Source organism: Crinia signifera, chromosome 9, assembly GCF_055691185.1.
Source record: "Crinia signifera chromosome 9, ASM5569118v1, whole genome shotgun sequence".
Lineage (NCBI taxonomy): Eukaryota > Metazoa > Chordata > Amphibia > Anura > Myobatrachidae > Crinia > Crinia signifera.
In genome coordinates, this window is record NC_139225.1 from 150025072 (window position 1) to 150051641 (window position 26570).

Below are 26570 nucleotides of genomic sequence, written 5' to 3' on the forward strand. Positions count from 1 at the left end.
GTGATAACGCAGCAGCCAATCAACCCCCAGCTGTCATTTTTTTCAAATCCGGCTTGTAATTTGCCAGTTAGGGGCCGATTGACTGCTGCGTTATCACCTGCCACTTTATTACTTCACCAGGCTTAATTAATCTTCCCCTGCGTCCACTTCATCAGTCATCAGACCAGATCAAACAATGTATGTTCTACGGTAATATGGTATCCTGGGTATACAGTACCGACACGTCATACCCTGCCCATGAGTGGGCAAAATACACAAAACCATCCTGAAACAACAGAACATCAAAGTCACATTAAAGTATTAGAAATGGCACAAAATAATTCTCTCAGTCTCTATAGTATAGTGATCACTAGATGAACGCTGGCACATTCGTCACATCAATATTCTAAATGTCGACATGGCCTTTATGTTAACATGTTGACATGGTCATAATGTTGACATTGTGTCTGACAAGTGTGGTATTGAAGATCCACAGTAAATAGGTAGCCATGATGCCGACCCCATGTAGTCAATATGCAATAAGTGGACAGTCACGCCTGTGAGTGTTCTAAGGCTCTGATTGGCTGCTACTCCTGTGAGTAATCTAATGCTCTGATTGGCTGCTACTCTTGTGAGTAATCTAATGCTCTGATTGGCTGCTACTCTTGTGAGTAATCTAATGCTCTGATTTGCTGCTACTTCTGTGAGTGTTCTAATGCTCTGATTGGCTGCTACTCCTCTGAGTGTTCTAATGCTCTTGATTGGTTGCTACACCCGTGAGTGTTCTAGTGCTCTGATTGGCTGCTACTCCTGTGAGTGTTCTAAGGCTCTGATTGGCTGCTACTCCTGTGAGTGTTCTAAGGCTCTGATTGGCTGCTACTCCTGTGAGTGTTCTAATGTTCTGATTGGTTGCTACTCCTGTGACTATTCTAGCGCTCTGATTGGCTGCTACTCCTGTGACTGTTCTAGCGCTCTGATTGGCTGCTACTCCTCTGAGTGTTCTAATGCTCTTGATTGGTTGCTACTCCTGTGAGTGTTCTAAGGCTCTGATTGGCTGCTACTCCTGTGAGTGTTCTAATGTCCTGATTGGTTGCTACTCCTGTGATTGTTCTAGCGCTCTGATTTGCTGTTACTCCTGTGAGTGTTCTAAGGCTCGGACTGGCTGCTACTCCTTCAAGTGATCTAATGCTCTGATTGGCTGCAGGCTTTCCGAGTCCTGTAATGGCTTAATGCTGTCATGTGATTGGCCCTTCTTGGTCTAGCCCTGTGAATGTTTTAGTGCTCTGATTGGCTATTGTCAGTATAGTGAATGTTCTAATGCTGTGATTAGCAACAGTTTGCCAGTAAGTGAAGTTTTGGTGCTGTTCCTTCTATGTTCCACTCTTTCTTTCTATGTGAAGCCACAAATTACACACACACTGTCCTCTGGGTATTTATCGTTATATGTAGGGTAGCGCCAGATGGAGCAAGTCATGGTAAACCGCTGGCAGTGCCCCATCTGACGCTAACCTTAGACATCCGGGAAGGTTCCGCAAACGCAGTCTGTGTAGGTTAGTTGCTTTCAGCGGCTGTTTTTTGTCTCACCTCCAGGTTGATGCTGGTGGAGGAGGAGATCAGGAAGGACCACACGCAAGAACCCATCGATATGAAGAGGAGACTTATCGAGGCTCAGGTGGAAATTACAATGTCATTGTGCCTTTGTGTGTCACATCCTCATCACACCTGTCCTGTCTGCCATCTGGGAAGAGATGGGGGTTGGAGAGTGAGACAAGAGGCCTCTAGTGATGGAGAAAACCTGAGATAGACCGTTATGATAAACCAGGCAAAGGACAGTGCAGCAATTAGACTCCTGAGGAGAACTGGGCAGCCCAGACGGTGTAATGGTTAGCATTGCTGTCTCACAGCACTGAGGACATGGGTTTGGTTCCCACCATGACCCTAACTGTGTGGGGTTTGTATATTCTCCTCGTACTTGCGTGGGTTTCCTCCGGGTACTCCGGTTTCCTCCCACAATCCAAAAATATACAATTGGCTTCCCAAAAAATAAACCCTAGTGTGTAAGTGGTTAGTACATGGGCAAACTAGGTGGGTAAAGTGGTTCTTATCTGGTGTCACAGTCTAGGTTTCTACAGTCTATAGAAGGCAAGCAACCAGAAACATTTTAAGATTGAGAGAAAATCAGTGATGTAGCATTAAAAATGAAAAAAAATCAGGAAGTCCCCCAAATACTAAACATCAATATTAAATTTTCTGTGGCCGTCTTAATAAATAGAACCTACATATAATGTATATATCTATATCTATATATATATGTAAACTTAAGATTTCGACGGTCAAGTATCAAGTGAGTTGGAAAAGTTTATACTTCGGGCTCTCACACCTCTGCCCTTTTCCTATTCATTAGGACAGATTTTAGCAACGGCCACAGCTATGGAACTTGTTACTTTGCTGAAACGATGTTGCTGCACTATGCAATGAAGTGCAATGCAGCCAATACTTCTTATTGTCTATCGGGGAGCATGAATAAAATGGAAAATGATCCTCTCTCTCCTCATTGAAGTGGGGACAGCTTATTGACTTTGGGGTTAGAATTGAAGTGGAATCCTGTACACAAGAGAGAGGATGATGAAGCAGCAAGAGGGTGGGGAAGATGGCGAAAAACAAGTGGTTATTATTGCTATACTTTAATTAGAACCAGCGTATTACGCAGTATATCAGTGACTGAAGCTGGGTACGGCGGCAGCTTTATAGATAATGAGGAAGAGGATGGTTGGGTAAGAAGTGCAGGATTCATTATTTCATCTGTCTCTTGTCTGAATCATTTCATTATCACCATGTTAGATAGCATTACTCAGAGCTGTATGTAGCGTAATCCCTGTCCCTGGGCTGCTGAAGCCTTTAGTAGCAATACATATCAATCTGTGAAGTGCTTAATGAAAGTAATTGTGCTCACATGAAAGGATCCACTGACATGGGTTCAATTCATTCACCTGCAAAGAGAGTTTATACTCCATGTGGGTTACTTATACGCCAGATTATCTGTGACCCCAAGGGCTGCAATAGTCCCACACCACGCCCCTGTCGCCCTTCTTTCCATGCCCCTTCCTCAATATCTGATTTGTCCTTGTTCTGGGAATCTTCTAATGCTCTGATTGGATGCTGGGAATTGTGTGGAGGAGGGGATTTGACAACTGTGTATGTTTCAGACTGACCAGAGAAGAGGAAAGATCCATGAACTGGATATCATAGAGTAACCATAGAATAAGTATCAGTAACAGCAGGAAGTCAGTGACGGTCATAGAGCTGGGAAACAGCCTGATACTTCCTGGTGTGGGTAGATGGTTTGATGCAGCCACATTGAACACTCAGAAAGAAGTGCGGATCTCCCCTTGTCTCCAGCATTGGCCACTTCTATGCACTGGGTCTACCTATATTAGGGGTGGGCAGTAAGCGGCCCTCCAGCTGTTGATGAACAGTTTCAGCATTTCCAAATAGTAAAACTAAAGCAAGGCATGCTGGGATGTGTAGTTCATGAACAGCTGGGGGGGGGGGGGCTTATTGCACACCCCTGATCTATATACATCATGTAGTGGAAATTGTCGCCATCACTATGAGCCTAAGTGTGTACCGTGGCCCAACCTTCTCTTTGGTGCAATAGATCTGTCTGGAACCTCTGAATTTCCCTTAGTTCCGTCATGGCACACCTATGGGAACACGGTCTACCTGCGAATGCCTAGGTGTTCCCCCTGTACACTCACATAACCACAGGTGCAGCTAGACACTTATTACCCTGAGCCAACTCCTGGTGCTCACAGGTGCCTAGGTTTGCCTTTGGAGGATGCACATTTAGAAAAACAGCACGTCTACTCTGCAAACCAGACTTCTCCTGGCGATCTCCACATGTTGTGTTAGGCTTTGTCGTTCAGACTCTCCAGTTAGATATTTCTTTATGTTGGATAGTTTTTCTTCATACCGCCTTACAATAAACATCTTGCATATTGTGTTTGAATGTCCGATTTAGCGCTGGACGCAATGCAAGTATTTGCGCAGTTGATTTTTTTTTTGCTACTGCGCATGGGTGAAAGTGCAGAAAAACCCTGTGGCGCATTTCCTGGGATTCAATCCCGAATCCTAGGATTGAAAAAACATGCCTGACCACCGTTCGCCACCGTTGACCTGAATGAGGTCCATTGTGAGTAAGATTCACATATTCATCAAGAAAGACACTTGGCGCAACGGTGCTGCCCACGACCTGGAGCCACGAGTGACTATTTGGCATTTAAGCCACAGTGTATGAGGACACATCTGTATATGAAACTGAATAGTTTCTTCCGAAAAACTCTTGGAGATATAGCGTGTCATCCCGTAGTTGATTTCCTGACACGGAGTCTCCATTTTGGATATTTATTTTAAGCACCGTGTAATTTGGTCAGTTGTACTGATTGCTCGCTGAGGCACATCGCTGGGATTAGACTCCAACGCTGAGTACACAGTATGACAGCGTCACATTGGCAGGCTTCTAGACACATGCCAATTAGGATGATTAGGGCACAGGTAGGCTGATTGCAATTAGCGGCTGTTTACTGCAGGGCAGCGCTCGCACACGCTCGTCACTGGCGCTGCTCACCCTGCGCGGTGACAGATATAGCCAAGCGTCTTCACCACAGCTCTATCCGGACACTCGATCAAAATAGACCTACATCAAATGGCTTTAAAACTACTTTTATCCATTAACATCTAATCCAGAGTCTGACGGAAATCCGGCATATTTGCTCCGTTGGCACCAAAAAAAAATGTGTTTGTTAATAGGTCCTAAAGAAACATGGAAACCATCGTATGTATGGTTTCATTGCCCACAGTTATGTCCCCGCACTCCTTCTCCGGGGCTTAACAAAAAACTTAGTGCTCTCCCCCACCAGAACAGTTCAGACCCGTCCCTCCTCTAGCAACTGTCCCTTTTGTGAGGGACATTTATGATGAGAGTAGGACAGATGGGACAAGTAGATATGCAGGAACTCCACCTAGCACCTCCAACCCACCACGGGTTCTGCTGGGGCTATTGCTATGCCACTGCCCTTACTAAGCTTCGTCTAGCCGAGAACACCCAATTTAAAACATCACTTGACTTTTGTGCACTAAGTTTTGGTGCATAGGCAACGCAACAATAGGCAAAGTATGCTTCACAAAGAGGCACACCAAACGTCAGCCTCTTAGGCGCCATTAAATGTTGTACCTAAAACTCTCAACGTCTTCAGGCCACAACTTATGGCTCATTAGGTGTCTTCTATGACTTCTGAAGGTGCTTTCACTTGAGGTCAAGAGAGGATTTCATCTTCACTTCACATTACCAGGGAGTTTGACCTTGTGTTACTGCGTCATGATAATTTCGCAATGCATATGGTCTCGGCCAAGTTTTTAGGTCTTATGCCAAAATCCAGTAGTGCCACTTTCCATCTTGACAGATGTCTTGTACGGCTTTGTAAACTCTGGCATTGATGGCCCATGTTCCCTTCTTTCTTGAACGCTGTGTTTATAAACAAAAAGAAATGTGGGCACGACTTTAAGTATGGGACAGTATCTCATTACGGGAGAAACACATGACAAGGCGCATTTGTGTCATGGGCTTGGCCTTGTACAGTTGAGTTACTTTCTTCTATCCACTTATTCTCCAAATCTCTACCCTGTTCCAACACGTAGCAAAATCTAGTAGACCCTCTAACATTTCCAGAAGCTAATTTCGACAGTATATCAGATGGGGGAAGTAGGAGAGGGCGCGTGGAACGTATCATAGTAGCGATCCAGTGGCTTCTGGGAAACCAAATAGGGTATTGTACGGAACAAGTACATCAATTTTGGCAAGATAGGAATTTCATTCCGAACGCAGCTAACCTGCCCAGCCACGACGTGTGTAAAGTGATCTCTGCAATCCTAGAAATATAGTCCTCTTCCAATTTATATTCATAACGCAATTTAAAATGAGCTAGTGAATCAGGGCCCATGTTAAAGGGAAGAGCTTCTGTTTTGTTATATTCAATTTTGTAAAAGGAAGCCGTGCTGTATAGATCTATAATATCATGTAGAGCCGGCAACAATGTATCAGATCTAGTAACACAAGGAGCACATCATAGTCAAACAGACTTTGTGTATAGATCAACCCACTTGCGTTCCAGGAAAGGATGGGGTTTGGCGGATCTTGACTGCAAAGGGCTCAATCTCTAACACATACATAAGGGGCGACAGAGGACAGCCCTGTCCAGTTCCATTAGAGAGGGCGAAAGGGGACAGACATATAGCCGTTGCTTAATACTGTAGCAGTCTGGGAACTATATAAAACAGAAATTGGGGATGCTATCTCCCCATGTAGGCCAAATTCTCCTAGAACAGCGTTCAGAAAGAACCAGTGTAAAGCCCTGTACACACACATCGATTTGCTTTTGATTCGATGTTAGATTCGATTTTGTATTAGATCTGGCATTAGATCTTTCCATTCGATTTGGCATTAGATCTGTAGTTTTGCATTAGATATCGAATTCGATATACATTCATGGTACATTGTACACATTCGATATTTACTAGATCGAATTTGATATTTTCTTGGCTGCACAGTAGATTTTTCTGTTCGATTTTGTGAAAACCGGAGCGCGCATCGAATCGAATGTAGATCGAAAATGACACAAAAACCATTCGATTTCGTTTTGGATTCGATTCGATTTTGCTTCTATAAGCAAAATCGAATCGAAAATCTGGAAAAATCGATGCATGTGTTAAGTGATTGAATGCTTTCTCAGCGCCCAATGAAAGTAAAAGCGCCCCCCTCTTTTGTAAAACACTCTCCCAAAATGGACACTCTTCGATTAGTTAAAGACAAACTGAGAATGGGAACAAAGTTCTTATAAAAAGAATTGGTAAATCCGTCCAGGCCAGAAATAATGATTAATGATTTTATAATAATTTTAGAACAGCCAGAACTTCATCATCAGCAACCCATGGGGGATTGATGGAGGCCAATTCATCAGGTGTCAATTTAGGGAGTTGCAAGTCCTATAAATATGAGGAAATGAAAGAATGGGTAGGTTGGGGAGTTGTGGTGTCTAATTTTAGGTTATACAGTTTTTCGTAAAATTTGTCGAAATAATCAGCAATATCGGGAGGATTGAGAAGCAATGTACAGTACCATCTAGGGACAGTATGGATTTAATTATATTCCTAACCTGTCTTGTCCTAAGCCTGCGCGACAAAATTTTGCCCGATCTATTACTGTACCAAAGGTTGAAGCTTAGTTAGGACAAATTAAGGGATAGGAATAGTTTCTGAAGCTGATTTCTTATGGACACCAATTCACGTTTCAGTAAACGGGATGGGCAAGATCTAATCAAAGATTCCACCTGCAACAGACGGTTCTCTGACTGATGGCTGAGATAGAGCCTGCTCTGTCTTCTCCCATCTGTATGGCCACCCCACGTATAGCCGCTTAGAGAGCACACCAGAACATGGGACTGATGTGTTGAGAGGAGAGTTAACGCCCATACACACTGGGTGACTTTCAGTGATTTTCCACATCATTGGTGACATAAACATTGGGCAAAATCACCCAGTCTGCATATTGATGGATATTGTCTCAGTGAAGGAGATAACTGCATCAGAAGAAGACAGCAGGCAATTCGGGAACTTCCAAAGTCAGGGGACTGATGACATTCCCAAGACCACGTCATTGTGGTGTAATCAGACCAAACTACTGGGACAATGGTGGAGCGCCGCATCTGTTGAAGCGTCCATTTTTCTAGCAATATCAAATCTATTTGGAAATAAGAATTATGTGCAACCAAAATTGCTAACTCTGTGGTTGTCGGGGAATGGACCCGCCACACATCATACAGATCAAACTTCGCCATCAGCCATTGTAAACAACCTGAGGGACAAGCAGCTGAAATCAGTTTCCCAGAAATCAAAGTTTTATCCATTTTGTCATCAACCACTAGGTTAAAACTGCCCTGTATTACCAAGTGTCCCCCACATTTCGTCTGGATAACTTCAAATTGTAATTTCCATATCACCGAACTCTCCCACCAGGATCAAGTACCTGCCATCTTTATCGGAAGTCTGAGAGCTCTGTTCAAAGCATATGGAGTTGTGAAACAGTATAGCCACACCATGTCTCTCAAACGGGTCATTAGCATAAGCCAGTGGTCAGGGAACTCGGTCCTCGTTACCCCACGCAGTGCATGTTTTGCAGGTCTCCTCACAGAATCACAAGTGAAATAATTAACTCCACCTGCGTACCTTATAAAATGTGTATGTGAGTAATTAGTACACCTGTGCACCTGCTGGGTTATCAGCAAAAAATGCACTGTGTGGGGTAATGAGGACCAAGTTCCCTGACCACTGGCATAAGCTATAGGGTAATGTGAATTGCGGAGAGTCGGAGAGGCTAAGGAAGAGAAGTGAGTCTCCCAAAGGGAGAACACTGGCCCTGACTGGCGGTTTGACTAAATTTATCTTGCATGCAGGATCGAATCCTTCAGAGATAGCGACGTGTGGGGCCGCGCATCACTATAGCTACGGCCCCTACACACGGAGCGATGTAGGGTAATTTTCTAAGCAATGTAGTCAGAAATCTGGGCTGAAATCTCCTCCGATCGGAGGGACCATGGGCAGCACGCTCTGGAGCAACAACTATGTCCCAGTCGCCAATAGTTTTACTCCTGCTTCAAATGAAGAGATCACATAATGGAAATTTAATGGGAATCCCAATCTATATTGGATTTAATTGTGTCATGGCACTGAAGTAATAACATAAAAAGATGGTCTCCTGGCCAACAAAATCTGGAGACCACCAAAAAAAATGTGATCCCTCTGCTTGTCTCGTAGCCTTAAGGATATTTTCTTTAATGTGGAAGAAATGGACTCAGAAGTTTCAGAAAAAGTTTGGTTAAACAATCTTGAAGCTAAGTTGGAGACACTGGGGGATGATCACAGAGCTCTTCAACTCTCTCTATCTTCCGGCAAGGTCCCGCCTGCTTCAAATGCTCAGTCATTGTCCGGTCCCCAAGAAAACACCTGTGAAGCACCAAAATGACTTCAGGCTAATCACACTAACCTCAGTGGCCATGAAAGTATTGGAAAGATTGGTACTGAAGCACCTAAGAGAAGTGTACAACCCTCACCTCGATCCCATGCAGTTCACCTACTGTGCTAATAGAAGTGCAGAGGATGCGGTCAACCTGGGGCTGCACTATATTCTACAACACCTCGACCTCCCCTGCACCTATGCAAGAGTTCTATTCGTGGACTTCAGCTCGGCCTTCAACACCATCGCCCCCCACACCCTGCAGCCCAAACTCCTTTCCTTAGGAGTACCAGAATCCACATGCTCCTGGATTGCGGTCTTCCTAACGGCAAGGACACAGGTTGTGAAAGCCGGTGCCCACATGTCCAGTGCACACATGATCAGCACTGGTGCCCCTCAGGGATGCATCCTCTCCCCACTGCTCTTCTCCCTCTACACAAGCGACTGTACCTCAGTGGTGAAATCTGTGAAAATCATAAAATTTGCGGATGACACCACCGTCATCGGCCTAATCAAAGATGGCGACAAAACCGCATACAGACTAGAAGTAGACAAACTGACACAGTGGTGCTGCGACAACAACCTTGTCCTAAACCCTTTCAAAACAGTTGAGATGGTGGTGGACTTTAGGAAGAAACCAAATGCCATTGCCCTGCTAGCAATATCCAACGCAGTGGTGGCAAGGGTTGAATCCTTCAAATTCCTAGGGACAACCATTACCAGTGACTTGAAATGGGGACCAAATATAACCACTAATGTCAAAAAAGACCAACAGCGACTGTTCTTCTTGGTGCAACGCAAGAAATTCAACATTATGCAGGATCTGCTGTGTGTTTTTTACACCGCAATCATGGAGTCCGTCCTATGCTCCTCCATCACAATTTGGTATGGGGGTGCTAGCAAAAATGACAAACAAAGACTACAGAAGGTGGTGAGGACAGCAGAGAAGATCAATGGGACTGGCCTCCCCCTGTTAGAGATATATACTCAGCCAGGGCTAGGAAGCGTGCCGGAAGGATCACGACGGACAAGCTGCACCCTGGTTACAACCTGTTTGACATCCTACCATCAGGGAGACATTTCAGTTCCGTCCCTGTGAGGGCTACCAGAACTGCAAGAAGCTTCTTCCCATTAGCCATCCACCGACTGAACAACTGCGTCCAAGCAAGCGCAATCCGAACTCTGTCCGTTAAAATAAAATAACCTTTTTAGGCTACCTGTCCACTAAAAACGTATTTTAAGGATTGAAATGCTTAAAATGTATGTAACACCCCCCACTCCCCCCTGTATACATGGCCAATAAAGTTGAAACTAATTGTGGTTCTGGTTTAATCGGTCCCCCGTGCGAACCAATTTTTCGAGACTGCGCATGCACATAGTCCGTTGTGTGCATGTGCAGCCGCTGTGTGCAAGCGGCCACAGTGAATAGATTATTCGCTGGGTGCTCGCACACAACAGTGCGGGGGCTGAGTGGCAGGCCGGGGGATTCGCCCGTGGGAACACCCAGCGTTCTCAAGGTAATTTCACAATAACGTGGGGGAGGGGGGGGGGGGGGGCGGGCAGCTGACATCAGCTGTCCGCCCACTTCCTGCACAGCACAGTGGTGTCTCAGATCTGCGAGCGCTGGAGCAATCATTCGATGGTTCCTGACCATCTAATGATTTCTCCCCCGCACCCAAGGCTGGAAATGGATGTTTATGCTAAACATCCATTCACAGCTGTGCGGGGGATCGGGGCGGGCAGCCGTGTGGGTCGGTAGGCGGCATCCGGGGGACTCGCAAGGCTGCTACTTTCGCAGCTAGAATAACTTCCACTGTCTGGAATACCTCTGATCTTAAGGTTGTTACACATTTATCTGTCCTCCAAATCTTCCAATTTATCCAGAGTAGAAGCCATCTCCAGCTGGGCAGTGAGGAGGTCGTTATGTGAAGAAACTAATTCTTGAATCTTCCCTCCAGATGTTCCGTCCGTGTCCCAATCCCCAATAGCTCTGTTCAAAATGATTGAGCTGAAGATTCCAAACCAGAGAGAATATCTGAGTGAAATGCAGCAAACATTGTAACCATAGCCTGGTTGGTCAGGAGAGCAGACGGATCCAGAGCCAAATCAAGATTTGAAATGGAGGCAGAGGCTTTTGTTGAGGCAGCGGAGATGTTTGAATCAGTTTCAACCCCATATAGGATCAGGCAGACACGGTTGTGACGGCATCGTAACAGATGGGAATAAGTTATTGAAGAGACTCTAAAAAGATATAAACATTTTTAGTGGGGCGAGTGTAGGCGGACAAGGCCAGACACTGTAATATCACTGCACGGTTGTAGTGTAACTAACACATCTAGGACTACATAGTAAGGAGCAACTTGAAAGTCATAGAGCAGCTGTAGGTGATCAGCGAGTCATGCAACTACATGGTCCAGAAGGTATTATAAAACTCCAGAAAAAGACACCAAGAAGGCTCCCAACATGTCTACCATGGTCCCTCGGAGAATGATGTTTTGCAGAGAGTGTAACTCTCTCAGGGGGTTGAGTGAGAGTCGCAGCAATGATGCATGCTGTGGTTGCTGGAGAAATGATGTCGGAGTGAGGCCTTGGTATCTTGGTCAGGAGGGCTGCATGGAAAAAGGAGATATGCAGTAGGGAGGATATATGTATAGGGCTACCAGACATCATAGACCTCCTAAGATGGAGGACTGATGAGGGAGGAAGGCCCAGGTTTTTAGCCTCCTGTAGGCCTGCATACGCCTGCTGAGTCAGGGGGTGCTATCGCAGGAGGGGCAGGGGGCTTCTCAGTGTCCGGGACTGGACCAGCTCCGGGTAACTGGTGCACAAGGTCCGGCGCATGCACATTGGAGTGTGCCACAGAGAGCGCCAAAAGCCAGTCCCCCGGCTTGTGGATGTGGGAAAGGCCGCGACTTGCGGGTGCATGCAAAGAGGCCCTCTGGGTAGGTCTTGCAGACCTCTCAGTTCTTGGTGAGATGGGGGGGGCAGGGGGAGGGACCACAGCAGCTGCCGCCCCGGGGCAGAGCATGGTTGGTGCCAGGAAATGGCCACCCCCTTTAAGACGCCAGCATTAGGAGCGGGTGGAAGTGCGGGATGAAGGGGTCATGCTGCGTACCTCCAAACCCAGCTCCTGGACAAACAACCGCACTGGAACTCTGTAAAAGTATGTGGTCGAGTCAAGGAGCCCTACCTCCGGATACTTCCACAAATTTAGTCCACGGCTTCAAACTAAATAGCTTGCAGCTGTACCTCAGTCCGGAGGGTCCTTGCACTGCCGAATGCAGTGACCCAGGGCAGCAGGGTTCAGTCAAGGGGTAGAAATCCCTATTTTATAACACGTTGGAGCCCACACCCCCCTGAATTTGAATTTGAATGACATGGAATTGAACAGCCATTTCCTTGCGACTCTGCAGTTCATTCCAAACATGAATTAGGCCCTTAGTGCGATAGCCTTACCGTAGCTTGTTCCGTTTCTCTGCTGAGGTGTTGTGAGATATAATTGGTTCTGTGCCGAGCTTCCTTAATTATCATTTCAGGAGACGTTCGTTCCGTTGCTTTTATCCTCCCCGAACCCTTATTATCTCTGATGCACAGGACTTTGTACTCGTAAACAATTGCAGTTGTAGTCATTCCAGTTTAATTATTTAGATGTCCAGCACACAGAAGCGCTTCCGTGCTTTGTACAGTTGGTCCAGGTTTCTAATTAATAGATTCTCCGCTTCTATAATGTCTTCATTCTGCATCCTCTCCTGTATGTCGTCCTGTACACAGAGATATGCCCCTCCAGTGCATTCTGGACTTGGACAAATGGTCTTTCCCTGTTCCTTTTGGAGTCTCTCTTCAACCAACAATTCATTTCCACAACCGCCTTTAAATACTGAATCTTTTGTCAAGCCATCTTACTTTGGCAGTCTCTTGGTAACCGGAAACGTGCGCTGTTTCCTTGAAGACCCCATCATATTCTCCGGTATAGCTTTCACCTCATTGCTTAGCATGTTACACGCGTTCTCCAGTGCCGGATTGAATTGTTCTAGGTTTCCTTTCATCTGTTATTACTGCTGCAGCTTGTGTATGCGTCTGTTTTAGCTCTTTGATTTAGGATTCCAATGTTACTACAATCTCATCTGTAATGCTTTTCAAGAGCTCCATATGATGCTGCGGTTCCTAATCCTACATTAGTCATTCAGCTACACATGGCCGGAGTTCTGACCTCTTTATCATGAGAAGTCCTTCGTCACACATGGCTGAAGTGGTTCCAACTCTTGCGTCTTCTCTTGTAGGAACTTTTCTTGTCCTTTTTTTGCCTTGTTCGGATGGTTCTCATGTAACATCTTTATTTTATCATATCTCTCTCTTGCCCACTGAGTATGAGTCTGTAGCAATGGGTGGAGTAATCATTTTCCTTAATGCTCTCCTGTAGAGTTAATATTCTGTTCACTTTCTTTAACCTTTAGATGTTTTTGTTCCCTAAATCGTAATCTTCTATTATAGAAATTCAGTATCTTTCTGTTCTCCCATGTATAATGTACTCGGTTTAGTCCTTTATATATTTTCTGGCAGGGCTGTCTCTTTCAATGTCTTTCATTTCTCAGGGAACTAATGACTGGCGATTAAGTCGATTTATCCAGCATGCTGGAAATTAATCGCGGGGCGATAGCGACGAGCGGAGCTATGTAGGGGCATTTTCTAAGAGAAAAGTTTGCCTGTGTGTAGGCCCCGATAGCCACAACTACAGTTGCCTACCCAGGGGCGGATTGGGAACTAGAAGTGGCCTCAAGTGGGCGGTACCAAATCAAATGTGGGCGGAACCAACACCAAAATAGGCAGGATGTCTAAATTACTGACCTATGTGGACGGCGCTGGTATTAATATGCTTGGCAATTCAATGGCCAATCCACCACCCTGTGTGTACCTATGTTTCTATGGCAGCGACAGCTGTGTGCTCTTATTGGTTCAACAACACTCTCTATAATTTCATAAAAAAATTTCATCCATAGGGGTAAATTTACGAAGACGGGAGTTCTATTAAGGATGCTTGTTGCAACCAATAAGATTCTACTTATTTATTTAGCACCTTCTAAAACAGTGGGAATTCCCTGTATTTAAATAAACAGTACCAGGCTCTTGGACCGGTCTTGATTCCAAAAATTCGGGGGACAAAAAGATTAGGGATACCCTGCATTTTGGAACCAACCCTGGGCTCCAACAGTCAGCGCTGTCATGGCACGGCTGAGGTAACCTTGGGTTGTGATGTGGAACTATAAGTTCCAGCAAGCCTCCCCCGCATGCAGGGACTTGAAGAACCAAAAGTCACAGCGTCCGGGACATTAAAGGGCCCGCTGGTACTTGTAATTCCACAGCATGACCAAGATGAAAATAATCACACACACACCATGTACAGTAGAACTTTATGACATACACGCATGCAGATATACTGTACATACTCACATTGCCACACGCTCCCCCGCAGGTCTGTCCACTTGTTCGGTAGAGTATTGGAACCATTTCATCATTTTGACCCTATTGACCTCTGTAGAACCTCTGTCAACCTTTGACCCTGTCAACCTATTGCATGTTGACCTTTTTGGGGTAGACCTATTGACTGTCTACGTAGACACTGTAAATCTATCAGCCGGAACCATTTCAGACTATGGGGTAGATGTATGAAGCAGTGATACGGGAGGAGAAGTGAGCCAGAGGAGAAGTGACCCATGGCAACCAATCAGCTGCTCTGTATAATTTTATATTATGCAAATTATAGATGTTACTTCAGTGCTGATTGATTGCCATGGGCCATCCCTCCTCTGACTTACTTATCAATGCTGTATGCATCTAACCCTATGGGGCAGATGTACTAAGCCTTATCCAATGGTAAAGTGGAGAGAGATAAACTACCAACCATTCATCTCCTAACTGCCATTTTTCAAACAGTCTGTAATATGGGGGTTAGGAGCTGGTTAATCAGGGCCAAATTAAAAATTTGAAAGATAGAGCTACAGTTCCAGTCCTCCACATAAAACAATAGGCCTAGCATCAAAAGTATTACATTTTTAGTTTTAGTTTTCTGTTATAAATAATGCGATTTTTCTATTTTTCTGTATTTAGAGACAGTGGTGCTGCAGGGGGTGTGTACACTGACATGGCTCTGGCCACACCCCCACAACACTGATCACAGCTCCTCCCCTTCTTAGCACAGGTCCATGTGACCCTGAATCCGCTCCTCTCATGAACCGCTTCACAGTCTTCACTGTTACGGTTGATGCGCATTAGGTCGACATGTTCACAAGGTCAACATGGAAAATGGGTCAACATGAGTTTTTCACATTTTTTTGGTGTCTATGTCTACCTGGACACCGTAGAAGTGGGCGTCTTTTTTTTAAATGTTTTTTTTGGCAACTTTTGCAATCCTTCATTTAAAATGGCAATAATGTTAAATGCAAAAGCCACTGCTTAGTAAGCGTCAGTCACTCGCGACCTTTAGGTTTGTCTAGTAGCTTCCGTTTTGTTGCATTACTCCACATATGTTTAGTGCGGAACCTCACCTGCTAGTTTTTTATTGACCATATTATAACTGAGGAACTGACAGGGTCAGCCGGAGTCCTGTCAGTGCCCTGCTCTGGTGCCAATTGATGTTCATCCATCAACACACCATTCTGCATAGAAATATTGGAATCCGCAGCACGGATAAATGAACAGATAAATGCCAGATAAATTAACCCTCTCTTCTATACTTCTAGAAACTTCTCTAGCAGCTTTCCACAGGGCCGCCGACAGGGGGGTGCTGTGGGTACAGCTGTCTCGGGTCCCAGACTCTGCAGCTCATTTTGCCCACAGTAACCCTGCGCTGTGTGCTGCCTGCGCTGCACTCGGTCCTCAGCAGGTCAATCCAGGAAGCCGACTGCCAATTAAAATGCTGTACCGGCTTTTGAGCCAATCAGAGCTCGTGTACCGTTAGCCAATCGTACCGCTCTGATTGGCTCACCCGCTGGTGCTGCATTTTAATCCTGCATTGAAGAAGCCAGGCTGTGCTTAGGGACCTGCTGAGTCGGGCAGTAATCAGTCCCGGGCCCCAAAATTCCTGGTGGCAGCCCTGGTTTTCCAGCTATTCAACAGCCTCTGTCTGGACTCCTGCTGTCTTTTGGTCTCTAAATTTAGAGAAAACTAAAAAAGGAGGAACCCAAAAGCCTCCAAAATTGCTGTAGAAGGACCATCCCCAACTTCATACATGGCTCTCAAACATCAGTACAGGAATGGAAGCTGTCCAGTCACATTATCAGTCCACAGCAGGGTCATCTAGAAACTAGACTTCAGAAAAAAACAAAACCCTAGCACTCCACTGTCAACCAGTAAAAAATAGCTACTCTTCTCCTTTTACATAGAACACAGAGGTCTCAGATAATTGGAACACTTAAATATTTCAGCATGAAAAAAAGTGAATGGCTATCAGCACTCTGATTGGTGGATAGCTCCAACCGTCCACCAATCAGCATGCTGACAAACATGCACTGTCTGGCTGGAGGCTGAGGCAGAAATAATGTAGCCTCACCTCTCTGTTGATGTGACCACCAACGCCTCAAGGCCACTAGTAAATGTGGGTCCTTGGGCAGCTGCCCAGTGTGCTTTTACGATAAGATGGCCCTGTGGCAATGTGCTATATATTGTATGCATAATCTTTGCTCTTCTCTGTAAAATATGCAGTTGTGCAAAATAGGTGTGGGACTTTAAATTACATATGAGCATTTTTTTTCTGTGGCTCAGAAGTAATCGTTAATGGAAAAAAATTAACAAGAGACTCTATTGGCATCCACTATAAACATACAAGGGCAAAGGGTAATCCTAATTAAGACAATTTTGTTATATTGAAGAATTTCCTGTCAGTGAAGCCTTTACATAGGTTGGGGCAAGTGAGACGGTTTTCAGTGCTTATTTTATAATTAACTTTGATGGTAAAATATACTTGTCAAAAAGTGTTCATCTGTTATTGCTTTTTATACATACTCGCTAACATTACCAACTGGAAACCCGGGTAAATCTATGTTACGCAGCCAATTTGACCAAACCACGTAGAGATCCACACAAACAACACCAATTTGTAGCAACCCTTTCTGCCAGGCCAGGCTTATTTCCGCTGAAAATCGGGACTGTTGGCAAGTATGTTTTTTAATAGGTCTTTAGGTAATCTGAGGCTTGCGACAAGGTTGGTATCAAAATTATTCAATCAATTTGTATCAGTCATCGTCCCTCTGTGGTGGCAGCCATTTTGTGGACTGAGGTAGTGAATTGATAAACTCTATTCTCGTGAATATTGGTTCCGCCAATATCATTGCTGCCTCAATTGGGCTTCGGCGATGTCTCCACTGTCAGTGCCTCATCTCTCCACGGTGTATAATACCACCCATTGAGTGGAGAGTCGTTGCATTTGACTTGTAGACGAGCTGGACTCATAAATCACAACCAGTTGATAATGTTGACATTATCCCTTTATTTTTCAAATGGTTAATGCTGGCATGGTCCTGTCCCTAGCAGAAGAAGCTTGATTCCAGTAAACTGTAAATACAGAAACAGAGTATCCCTTCATTATTTGTGTTTAGACAGAATTGAAGGTCTTGTAGGAAATTATTTGTAAGAATTGTGCTGTATATGTGCAAGATTCCTAATTTAATTCTAATTTCCGAAGCATAAAAAAACAGCCTTTCAAAATAAAATTATTGACAACATGATGTGCTTTCTTCTGCACGCTTACATATCACCCGTCCAGCAGTAAATATTCCCGGTCACAAGTTGCATGTACACACGACGCGTTTTACAATGCTATGTCAGTTATTGTAATATGTCAGTTTTTAGCATTATATATGTGTTTTGCGTCAAATGAATTATAGTTGACATTACTAAATCTGTGTTGAGTTTTTATGGGTTTTATACATTTAAAGTGTAGTTTATTTAATTTATATTTTATAAGTAAGTAAGTAGATCCATAATAATGTTAAAACAATGTTGAGAAATATAAGTAATTAAAAAGGGAAGATCAAAATAATAAAGGCAAACATACATTAAGGAACAAACCAAATTTCTAAATAAGACCCTGCGTTGCCCCATTCAAGGGCTCCTATACATTCCCTAAAATAGATTTAAAAATGTTTATTTTTATTAGACCTGGATAAATCCAAAGAACACTGATGGATATATAGATGTAGTGTGTGAGAAAATCTAATTCTGTGTATTAAGTTCCCCCGAATTCCCTGATCCCTAGTATACACTACCCTTTTAATTTCCATTATTTCACTTAAAAAATATCCACTGTTTGTTATGTACATTTGCCCCCAGCTACTAATGCCATTGCCAAGCAGAGTTGGTCCCATTCTCTTCACTTGGTCAGATCAATGATTACATAGTTACATACATATTTACATAGTAGTTAAGGCTGAATAAAGACGTACATCCATCGAGTTCAACCTTTGGGTCCATCGAGTTCAACCTTTGGGTCCATCGAGTTCAACCTTTGAACTGGTTAGTTGTGACGGTGAATCATTTTTACACTTATATTTTTCTGACTGAATTGTGGAACTTACTGTAGTCACTGTTTTGCCCAAAAGCACCGTCTTAGACTACACCACTAGATACCTTTCCATATAGAAATCAAGATAAATGAGGCCAAGTTCCCATACAAGCAAACCCATGGGCTTAGGACTACCCTATGAAAATGTGGTCTCATGCCACTCTAGTGACTGTAATGATCACAGTTGTATTAAAATAAATGTATTTAAATTGAGGTCCTTTATCACTTTAAACCCGCTCACCTGTTTTTTCAAAAGAACACAAATGTTCCATGTATGTGCGCTGGTCTATTAAATGTGTGTTTTTGTTGTGTAATTTGTGTATAGGTGCATTACATTTGTAAGTAAGCTCTCTCTCCACCTCTCCCACTACAGGAGAAGAAGTTTCCCTCCGTGGGTTCAGCAGACCCCCGTCTGAGGCTGGCGACTCCATGGAATGGGGCCCTTCCACCTCTGCCTCCTCGACTCCAAATCACAGAAAATGGAGACTTTCTAAACTCAAGTGACCATCACTAACCGGAGCTGAGGGGTCCATCCCGGAGCCTGGGGGGAGGAAGGGGGACTGGGGATCCCTCACTGAGGCGCCTGTCCAGAGGCCAGAGGGGAGGGGGCTGGGAACCCCCTTTCCTCCCTAACTCTGACACCCTCCCTCCGCGCCGTCCAGACCTGCGGCCGACAATCTGTGTGACCCCGGACACGTGGGAAGTGGAGAGGAGAGAGAAGGGGACAACGCACTGAACTTATCCTACACATATAATTCTATTTCCTAAGCCTTTGTTATCTATAGACTTGATCTATCAGTTCCTCTGTTCGCATATGCCCCAAACTTTCCCACTTTCATTGATCCCCTTCTGAGGCTCCCCATCTCCCCCTCCTCGCTCTCTGTCTCAGGTCTGAGGCCCTGGGATTCGCACTGACAGATCTGCACTGTAGGGGATACCTCCCTATCCCATTTTTCCTACCTGCATCTTCTCATTCCTTTACCCCCAATCTTCATTTCTTCTCCATACAACTCTCATATACTACCATATCTTTTTAACGCTCAACCATCAGATACCCAGCGTCAACATCACCATCATCATTATCATCCAACTTCTTCACACCCAAACCTCCTTTCCTGTACAAAATGCTTAATGAGCTGGCGAGCCAAGACTATTCATGTCCTCATTGTCAGGAAAGAGCTTTACCCTAAGTCTAGATTATAACCGAAACTAATGGGAAGTACAGTAAAGGCCACACAGCCGCGTATAGAAGGAGGTTTTGAAGGAGTAGGAGAAGGTGTAGGATTCAGGGGATGGTCTGGGGAGGTATAGGATCTGAGGTCAGGAGAATTACCTAAGGACTGAAGAAAGTGACCAATAAGAGAGGTCTACACTATAAAGGAGCTATCAGTGGGATGAACCCTGTCAGCTGGTTACACAGGTACATAGCGCATTTTACCTCCTTAAATGGGCAGCTGATTTGGGAGACTAGAGATGATTTAATTCTTATAAATATTATTATTATCAAACTTTATTTATTTCTCTAAACCTGTCAGTCTGCGTGGAGCTGAACGAGTTATAGAAGTCTCCCGCCCAAAGAGCTTACAATCTAACTCCACTTCCTGTGACACGGGGAGTTTATAAATAACTTGGCCTCAAAGGTCGCATGGAACTTGCATTTGGAAAGGGAGGGAGGTGGGAAGGGTGTAGTTCCACCCATTATCAGTGGTTGGTGCCATAACTTGCAGGTCCCCTCTTCACCTTCGGTGACAGGAGCAGCGGGGCTTGAAATGAATGTGTCAGTAAAGATATTCTGATTGTATTTGGTTCTTTTTGACGTTCTGTGTAAATATAAAACATTTAAAGAAAAAAAAAGAATTCAGAGTCGTTCTGTGAATCGAGAGCTCAGACAGCAGCTAATTATTTCTGTTATTTATTATGACATATATTTATATATTTACCGATAAGTCAACAGGTGCTGCCGCCCATATCTACTCAATATTTCACTTCTCCGGTCTCTACACTCATTAGATGTCCGGTCATATTTCACCGCAGGGATCTTAAGAGCTGACCGTCACATGACAAAAAAGTAATTTTTAAAAAATAATCAAAAAATACAAGGAATGCACACGTTTGGATGAATGCGGAATGCTCAGTTAACGATTTGACTTAATACCAAAGTGAATAATAATTAATTTATAAAGTACAAAAAGTTAGATTGGCATTAAAGAGGTAGTATCACATCCCGCTAATTGTATAGCAAAGCTAAATATAGCTAATTCTCTTTAAGGCGCTGCGTAATATGTGTGCGCTATATAAATAACTGGAAAGAAAACAAGGGACTGAATGTAATGATGCTCGAGTTCAGCGGGCGAAACGAATGTCGGCCGTCAGCGGACGTTTTTTCAAAGTGGCAATCACTTTCAAGGCAAAACCATGTTGCGCCATTGCCGAACACTGGCTTTGTTTCATCGGGCCCAAAGTCTTACGATAATTAGCAGAAAAGTGTATATGATGCATCTGAGATCTCCACTTTTTGGTTGGATGCCCCCAATTGTTAATTATTACTGAATGAAGAATTTCAAAAAGTTGAAATTGGCGTAACATTGTGGATACTCACAATTGGACAAATACCACAGCCTAAAAATTGGAGATCAGCAAGTAGCATCACCTGAATCTCTACAACGCAAATATAAACAACTTTTAGCACTCCATGTACCCTACAACTACAAGCCCCAGCATACTGGAGTTTAGAAGGATGACTCTCATCGATTGGGATTGTCATTGTTCTTCTAGCAAGGGTGGATTGGAGTAAAGGGCTAAAACAGAACGGGATGTTACTTCTTCTTTAATATGAAAACGTATATGCAATTGGCTGTGAATTAGTGCCTGTCTGTGATTGATATTTGATCCTGGACATTTTTGCCCCCCGCCCCACCAAATCTTGAAATGCGGCCCTTCGGCCTCTGATTGTTGAATCGCAAACACTATTGTTTTTGATTCATGTTAGAATTGTTTTGCAATATGTTTTCTAAACTGTGATATCAACCCTTTCTATAGGAAGGACGCTCTGAGATCCGCACTCAAGCAAAATGTCTGCCCCTTTAGTTACTTTGCTTGATAAAATTCCGAAGGTTGCATATCAATAATATGGTTAACAGGAGAACCTACACATTATCTAAAGGTGACTAAGCCGAACTTATTTTTGGGTGTATACTTTTTAAAACAATAAAATAAAAAGTTAAATATGTAAATGAATTGTGAACGTGTTATTAACTCTTTTAATTTCTTAACAAATGTTTGAAAATTGTGTTCATCGTTGTAACATAAATGTGTGCAGCCAATGGGAAGATGCCTTTGATGTCATGTGGTGCATTGGGAGGGAACATCTCTTCGGGGGAGGTGTCCGGATGGCTCACAGACAATGTTTAGGTTGATAGTCAATAGGTTAACGTCAAATGGTCGATATGCACCGGTCATTGACAAAAAGGTCAGAACAAGCTATACAGTATGTCTACATGGTAGTAGTCAACACGTGAAAATGTCTACATACGTTTTTTTTTTCCTTAAAAATTTTGGGGACTTTCTCATGTTTTTCCATCTGCAAGGACTGGTATGGAGTGGCGACATGTGTTGAGCGCAGCGAGGCACCTGGCCAAAACCATGGCGAGCAAAGCGAGCGCAGCGAGGGTGCGCTCTACACTGATTGCGGGTTCACATGCTCAGGTGTCGACAATGACACAAAAAAACCCTGAAAAACTCACGTCGACCTTTTAATTTGTCGACTTTTTTTTTTTGCTTGTGTCTACCTTTTTTTTACAGTTGACATAGTGCTTGTTGGTCTTTTGTCAATGTCGACCTAGTGCATGTCTGTGAGCTAACCCCACACTTTGGGGGATTCTCATATTCCATTTTAATTGCTGTTGTGGGTTATTCGGAGCTGAGCGCTGCTCTGCTAAACTGCAGAGCCCGTTGATTGGGTAATCGCCGTCCAGTCAGAGTGAAGGCCCGCCCAGCGTATCAATGTGCAAGGCTGCAAATGGCTTGGGGAAATTGCGCCGATCAGAGATTAGCTGCAAATCCATTCTCCAGCCCGCTCACCATCGGATGAGCCGGAGATGGCCAAAAAAGGGGACGGGCCCTGAGGTCATGTGACGCCAGCAGCTGACCCGAGAAGGCATCGGCCCACCTGCGTTCCCCTGCCCTAGCCAGCTCTCGGCCCCTTCCCTCCATTTAGTATGTGGACGCCTGGCAAATGTGATACTCAACGGAGGCATTCGCACATCGGGTCTGCACTTGCGTATTTTCGTCCATACGCATGCGGGGACCCAAAACATCGGTCCCTGCAGCGAATGTGCAGGAGACCGATCAAAACTGAATCACCCCTAAAATTATGCTCATAATTAACATCCCTCTAGTCAAATGAATATTGACTATATAGTATCCTTACACATTCACACTTGCAGAATGCTGAATATACTGTTAAGGCCTGTACACACTGGGCGATTTTGAGCTGAAAGCCGCCCAGTGTGTATGCCCCATCATCACCGGGAAAGCCGCTCATCTGCTGGTAATACCAGCAGATGAGCGGCTTTGAGGACGGCTTTACATAGCAATGCGCTATGCAACGCCGTCCTCCCCCCCCTCCATCGGCGCCGGGCAGGGGGAAAGCCGCTCAGTGTGTATGCGCTGAGCGGCTTTCCCCGCAGCGGTGATTGTCATCATCGCTGGGCATAGTCGCCCAGTGTGTATGGACCTTTAAACAGCAATGTGCTATATACAATTCTGCATAAATGAGTAATCATGCCATAAACGCTGGACAATGTATCAGTCCCACGTTAGGTCTGTTGGTAAATAACCGATTTGCCGATGGGAATTTATTGCCATTTGCCACGAGTGACCAGTGTAAGAAGTTGTGCTTACTCCTGAGTTTGCCTCGCTGCGAGCGGAGGTGCGCGCTTACACATCTGCTCGCATGCGCCCGCCATCATTTACTCACATCGAATCATTTTCCCTCTCCGCAGATAACAGTAAGCCTGGACTTTTATGCTGGCCGTTATTTTACGACTTGAGGGTGGGCGCTGATGTCATGTGACCATCATCCACCCGGCCCAAGCAGGCAGGGATCCGCCCAGCGTTTTTATGGGCACGCCCATGAAACGCTGGGTAGATCCCAGTGACCGCCCCCTGTCTGTCACTCAGGGCCGGATTAACAATGGGCCTGATGGAGCTACAGCTCCAGGCCCATTTTGTAGCTGAGGGCCAGGGCTTTCCAACGAGCCCAGCCCCGCGTCAGTAGCCCTTCAGGAACTGGAGATACCGCCAGACAAACCTGGAACGTTTTCCCCATAGGATAACATGGGACCCGCTAATTCCGACCTCCACTCGGTTCCAACGGCTGCCAGTTCCCCCCTCCGGCATCACAGAAGCTTGAGGTTGATCTCAGTCGAACCCAAATCGCTGGGCCTTCAATCTGATACCTGGTCCATATGGGTTCATTGGTTCTAGAGATATTGCGGGTAAACCAATTTTTTGGAACCAAACGGCCCAGTTTCACTGGATCAAAATCATTCGAAGCCTACATGTAAATGGAATAGGTTGGTTCCGAAGGTATAGCTGGTTGTTTAAAGGGGGGCGGGGGTGGTTTTCTCTCCCCCTCACACCAGAAAATGCAGGGACTAGGCTGGTGTAAAACGGGCCAGTCCGGGTATGTCCCTGCATAATCCTGGGACGCTATTCCTGGGTAAATTCCTGCATTTTCTGGTGTGAAAGGGGTATTATCTCAAATAGCCAGGACATGCAGTGCTCTGAATACAGCCAGGCAGCTCCCTGCTCTCTGCTCGGCTGTCAATGGCTGTAATTTCTGCCCGGCGGCGGCTGTCCAGTTACCGCAAGCATGTATTCCCCCTTGGCAATGAGCATGTAATCCCACATGGCAATGAGCATGGAACCCCTGGCAATGAGCATGGAACCCCTGGCAATGAACATGTTGGTAAGCAACACTTATGTAGCATCATTTTTACGTAATGGAGATTATGGTGTGTGGTTTAACATGTAATGGGCATTATGGTGTAAATTTTTAATGCTTGCCTTTGGCGCACAATGCCCCTATTTATGAAGCATATTGTGCATTATTGCTCAATCTGTTTAGTATAATAATGTGTATTTTGGCTCAATCTATGTGGCAAATTGTGAATTTTGTCTAGGAAAAAACATTTGGTATCCCAATTGCACACTGAGTGAAACATAACTTCATAACAATCAGATAACACAGAGATTTTGGTTGCGTATATCTGCAGATATAGGGCTAAGCCCCCAGGCCGTATGTCAAGGCATCTCTGTCACTGGGGGTCCCTAATACTGGGTATGGGTCTGGGGTGTGGGCCCCCAACATGCCGACACAGGCTGAGTACTCCAGGGCAGCACACAAATGAAAATTAGTAGGTGTTAAATAAGAAGCACATAGGTACTATGTAAGGAGGTGAAGGTGTGATTAAAATACAAAATATGTACAATGTGATAGGAAAAAATAAGTGTTAATAAAGTGTTAGGGTGTGCAAACCTGGAGCAGACCAGCCATATCAACATGAGGGGGACCACACTCCCAAACCCATCCCATTAGCAGTAACATATATGTCTGGGCTTAATAGCCCAGTGTAAGGCCACATGATAATGGCTTACAACATCTGAGAGACAGCTTACCTGGAGATACCCCTGGCTTCTCCAATGGCACTTAGGTGTCAGCAATCCCTCCTAATGCTGACCCATCTATGCCTCTCAACTGCACAACACTTTTGTTGGTAAGCTGCTCAATCAGAGGTGTGTCACTCAGGTGCCAAAAGGGAGGGGCAATTCTGTCTAGGAAAAAACATTTGGTATCCCAATTGCACACTGAGTGAAACATAACTTCATAACAATCAGATAACACAGAGATTTTGGTTGCGTATATCTGCAGATAATGCAAATGGGATGGGTTTGGGAGTGGGGTCCCCCTCATGTTGATATGGCTGGTCTGCTCCAGGTTAGCACACCCTAACACTTTATTTACACTTATCACATTGTATATATTTTGTATTTTAATCACACCTTCACTTCCCTACATAGCACCTATGTGCTTCTTATTAACCCCTACTCATTTTCATTTGTGTGCTGCCCTGGAGTACTCAGCCTGTGTCGGTATGTTGGGGGCCCACACCCCAGACCCATACCCAGTATTAGGGACCCCCAGTGACAGAGATGCCTTGACGTACGGCCTGGGGGCTTAGCCCTATATCTGCAGATATACGCAACCAAAATCTCTGTGTTATCTGATTGTTATGAAGTTATGTTTCACTCAGTGTGCAATTGGGATACCAAATGTTTTTTCCTAGACAGAATTATCCCTCCCTTTTGGCACCTGAGTGACACACCTCTGATTGAGCAGCTTACCAACAAAAGTGTTGTGAAATTGTGAAGTTTGCCTTAATCTGTGTGGTATAACGTGAATTTTGACTCAATCCCTGAGCCATAGTGTGAATTTTGGCTACGTTGGTGTAAGTTTTGGCTCATTCCATGCGGCATAATGTGTAAGAGGCAAGTACAGTATAAGGGGGTTACTATTGTGTTGCATGATTTGTATAAGGGGTATATGGTGTGGTAAATTTAGGTGACCACATAAAAGGTGCTGAAATGTTGTCTACCAAGTTTTGCCTTCCAGTATTTTTTTTATGACTGGAATGCTGCCTCGCCCTGCAAGTATCTTAGAACATCGGTATCCTGCATGTGCACCTTTGGAGGGCACCTGCCAATATATCTCCCTGCATTTTTCCTATGCATGCCCCCTGCCTTTTCCAGGCATATATAATTAGTTGAAAGTATTTACACAAATACAGACACACCCATGAGCAGACCACCCAACCAGAACACTGGTCACGCCCCCCACATTATTAGGTGCTGGCCACATCCACTATTATTGTGCATAATAGGCCCTTGATCATTTTCAGCTCCAGG

The 26570-nt window shown here is 44.7% G+C and overlaps 1 protein-coding gene across 1 annotated transcript in view; it reads left to right on the top strand.

Moving 5' to 3' along the window:
- SYNGAP1 (synaptic Ras GTPase activating protein 1) overlaps window positions 1-21835 on the top strand; it is a 245855-nt gene extending 224020 nt beyond the window's left edge. Inside the window, 2 exon segments of the mRNA XM_083160249.1 lie at window positions 1570-1651; window positions 18976-21835. Of these exon segments, the coding sequence (XP_083016375.1) occupies window positions 1570-1651; window positions 18976-19116 (223 nt within the window). The 3' untranslated portion in view covers window positions 19117-21835.
- Window positions 21836-26570: the final 4735 nt, after the last annotated feature.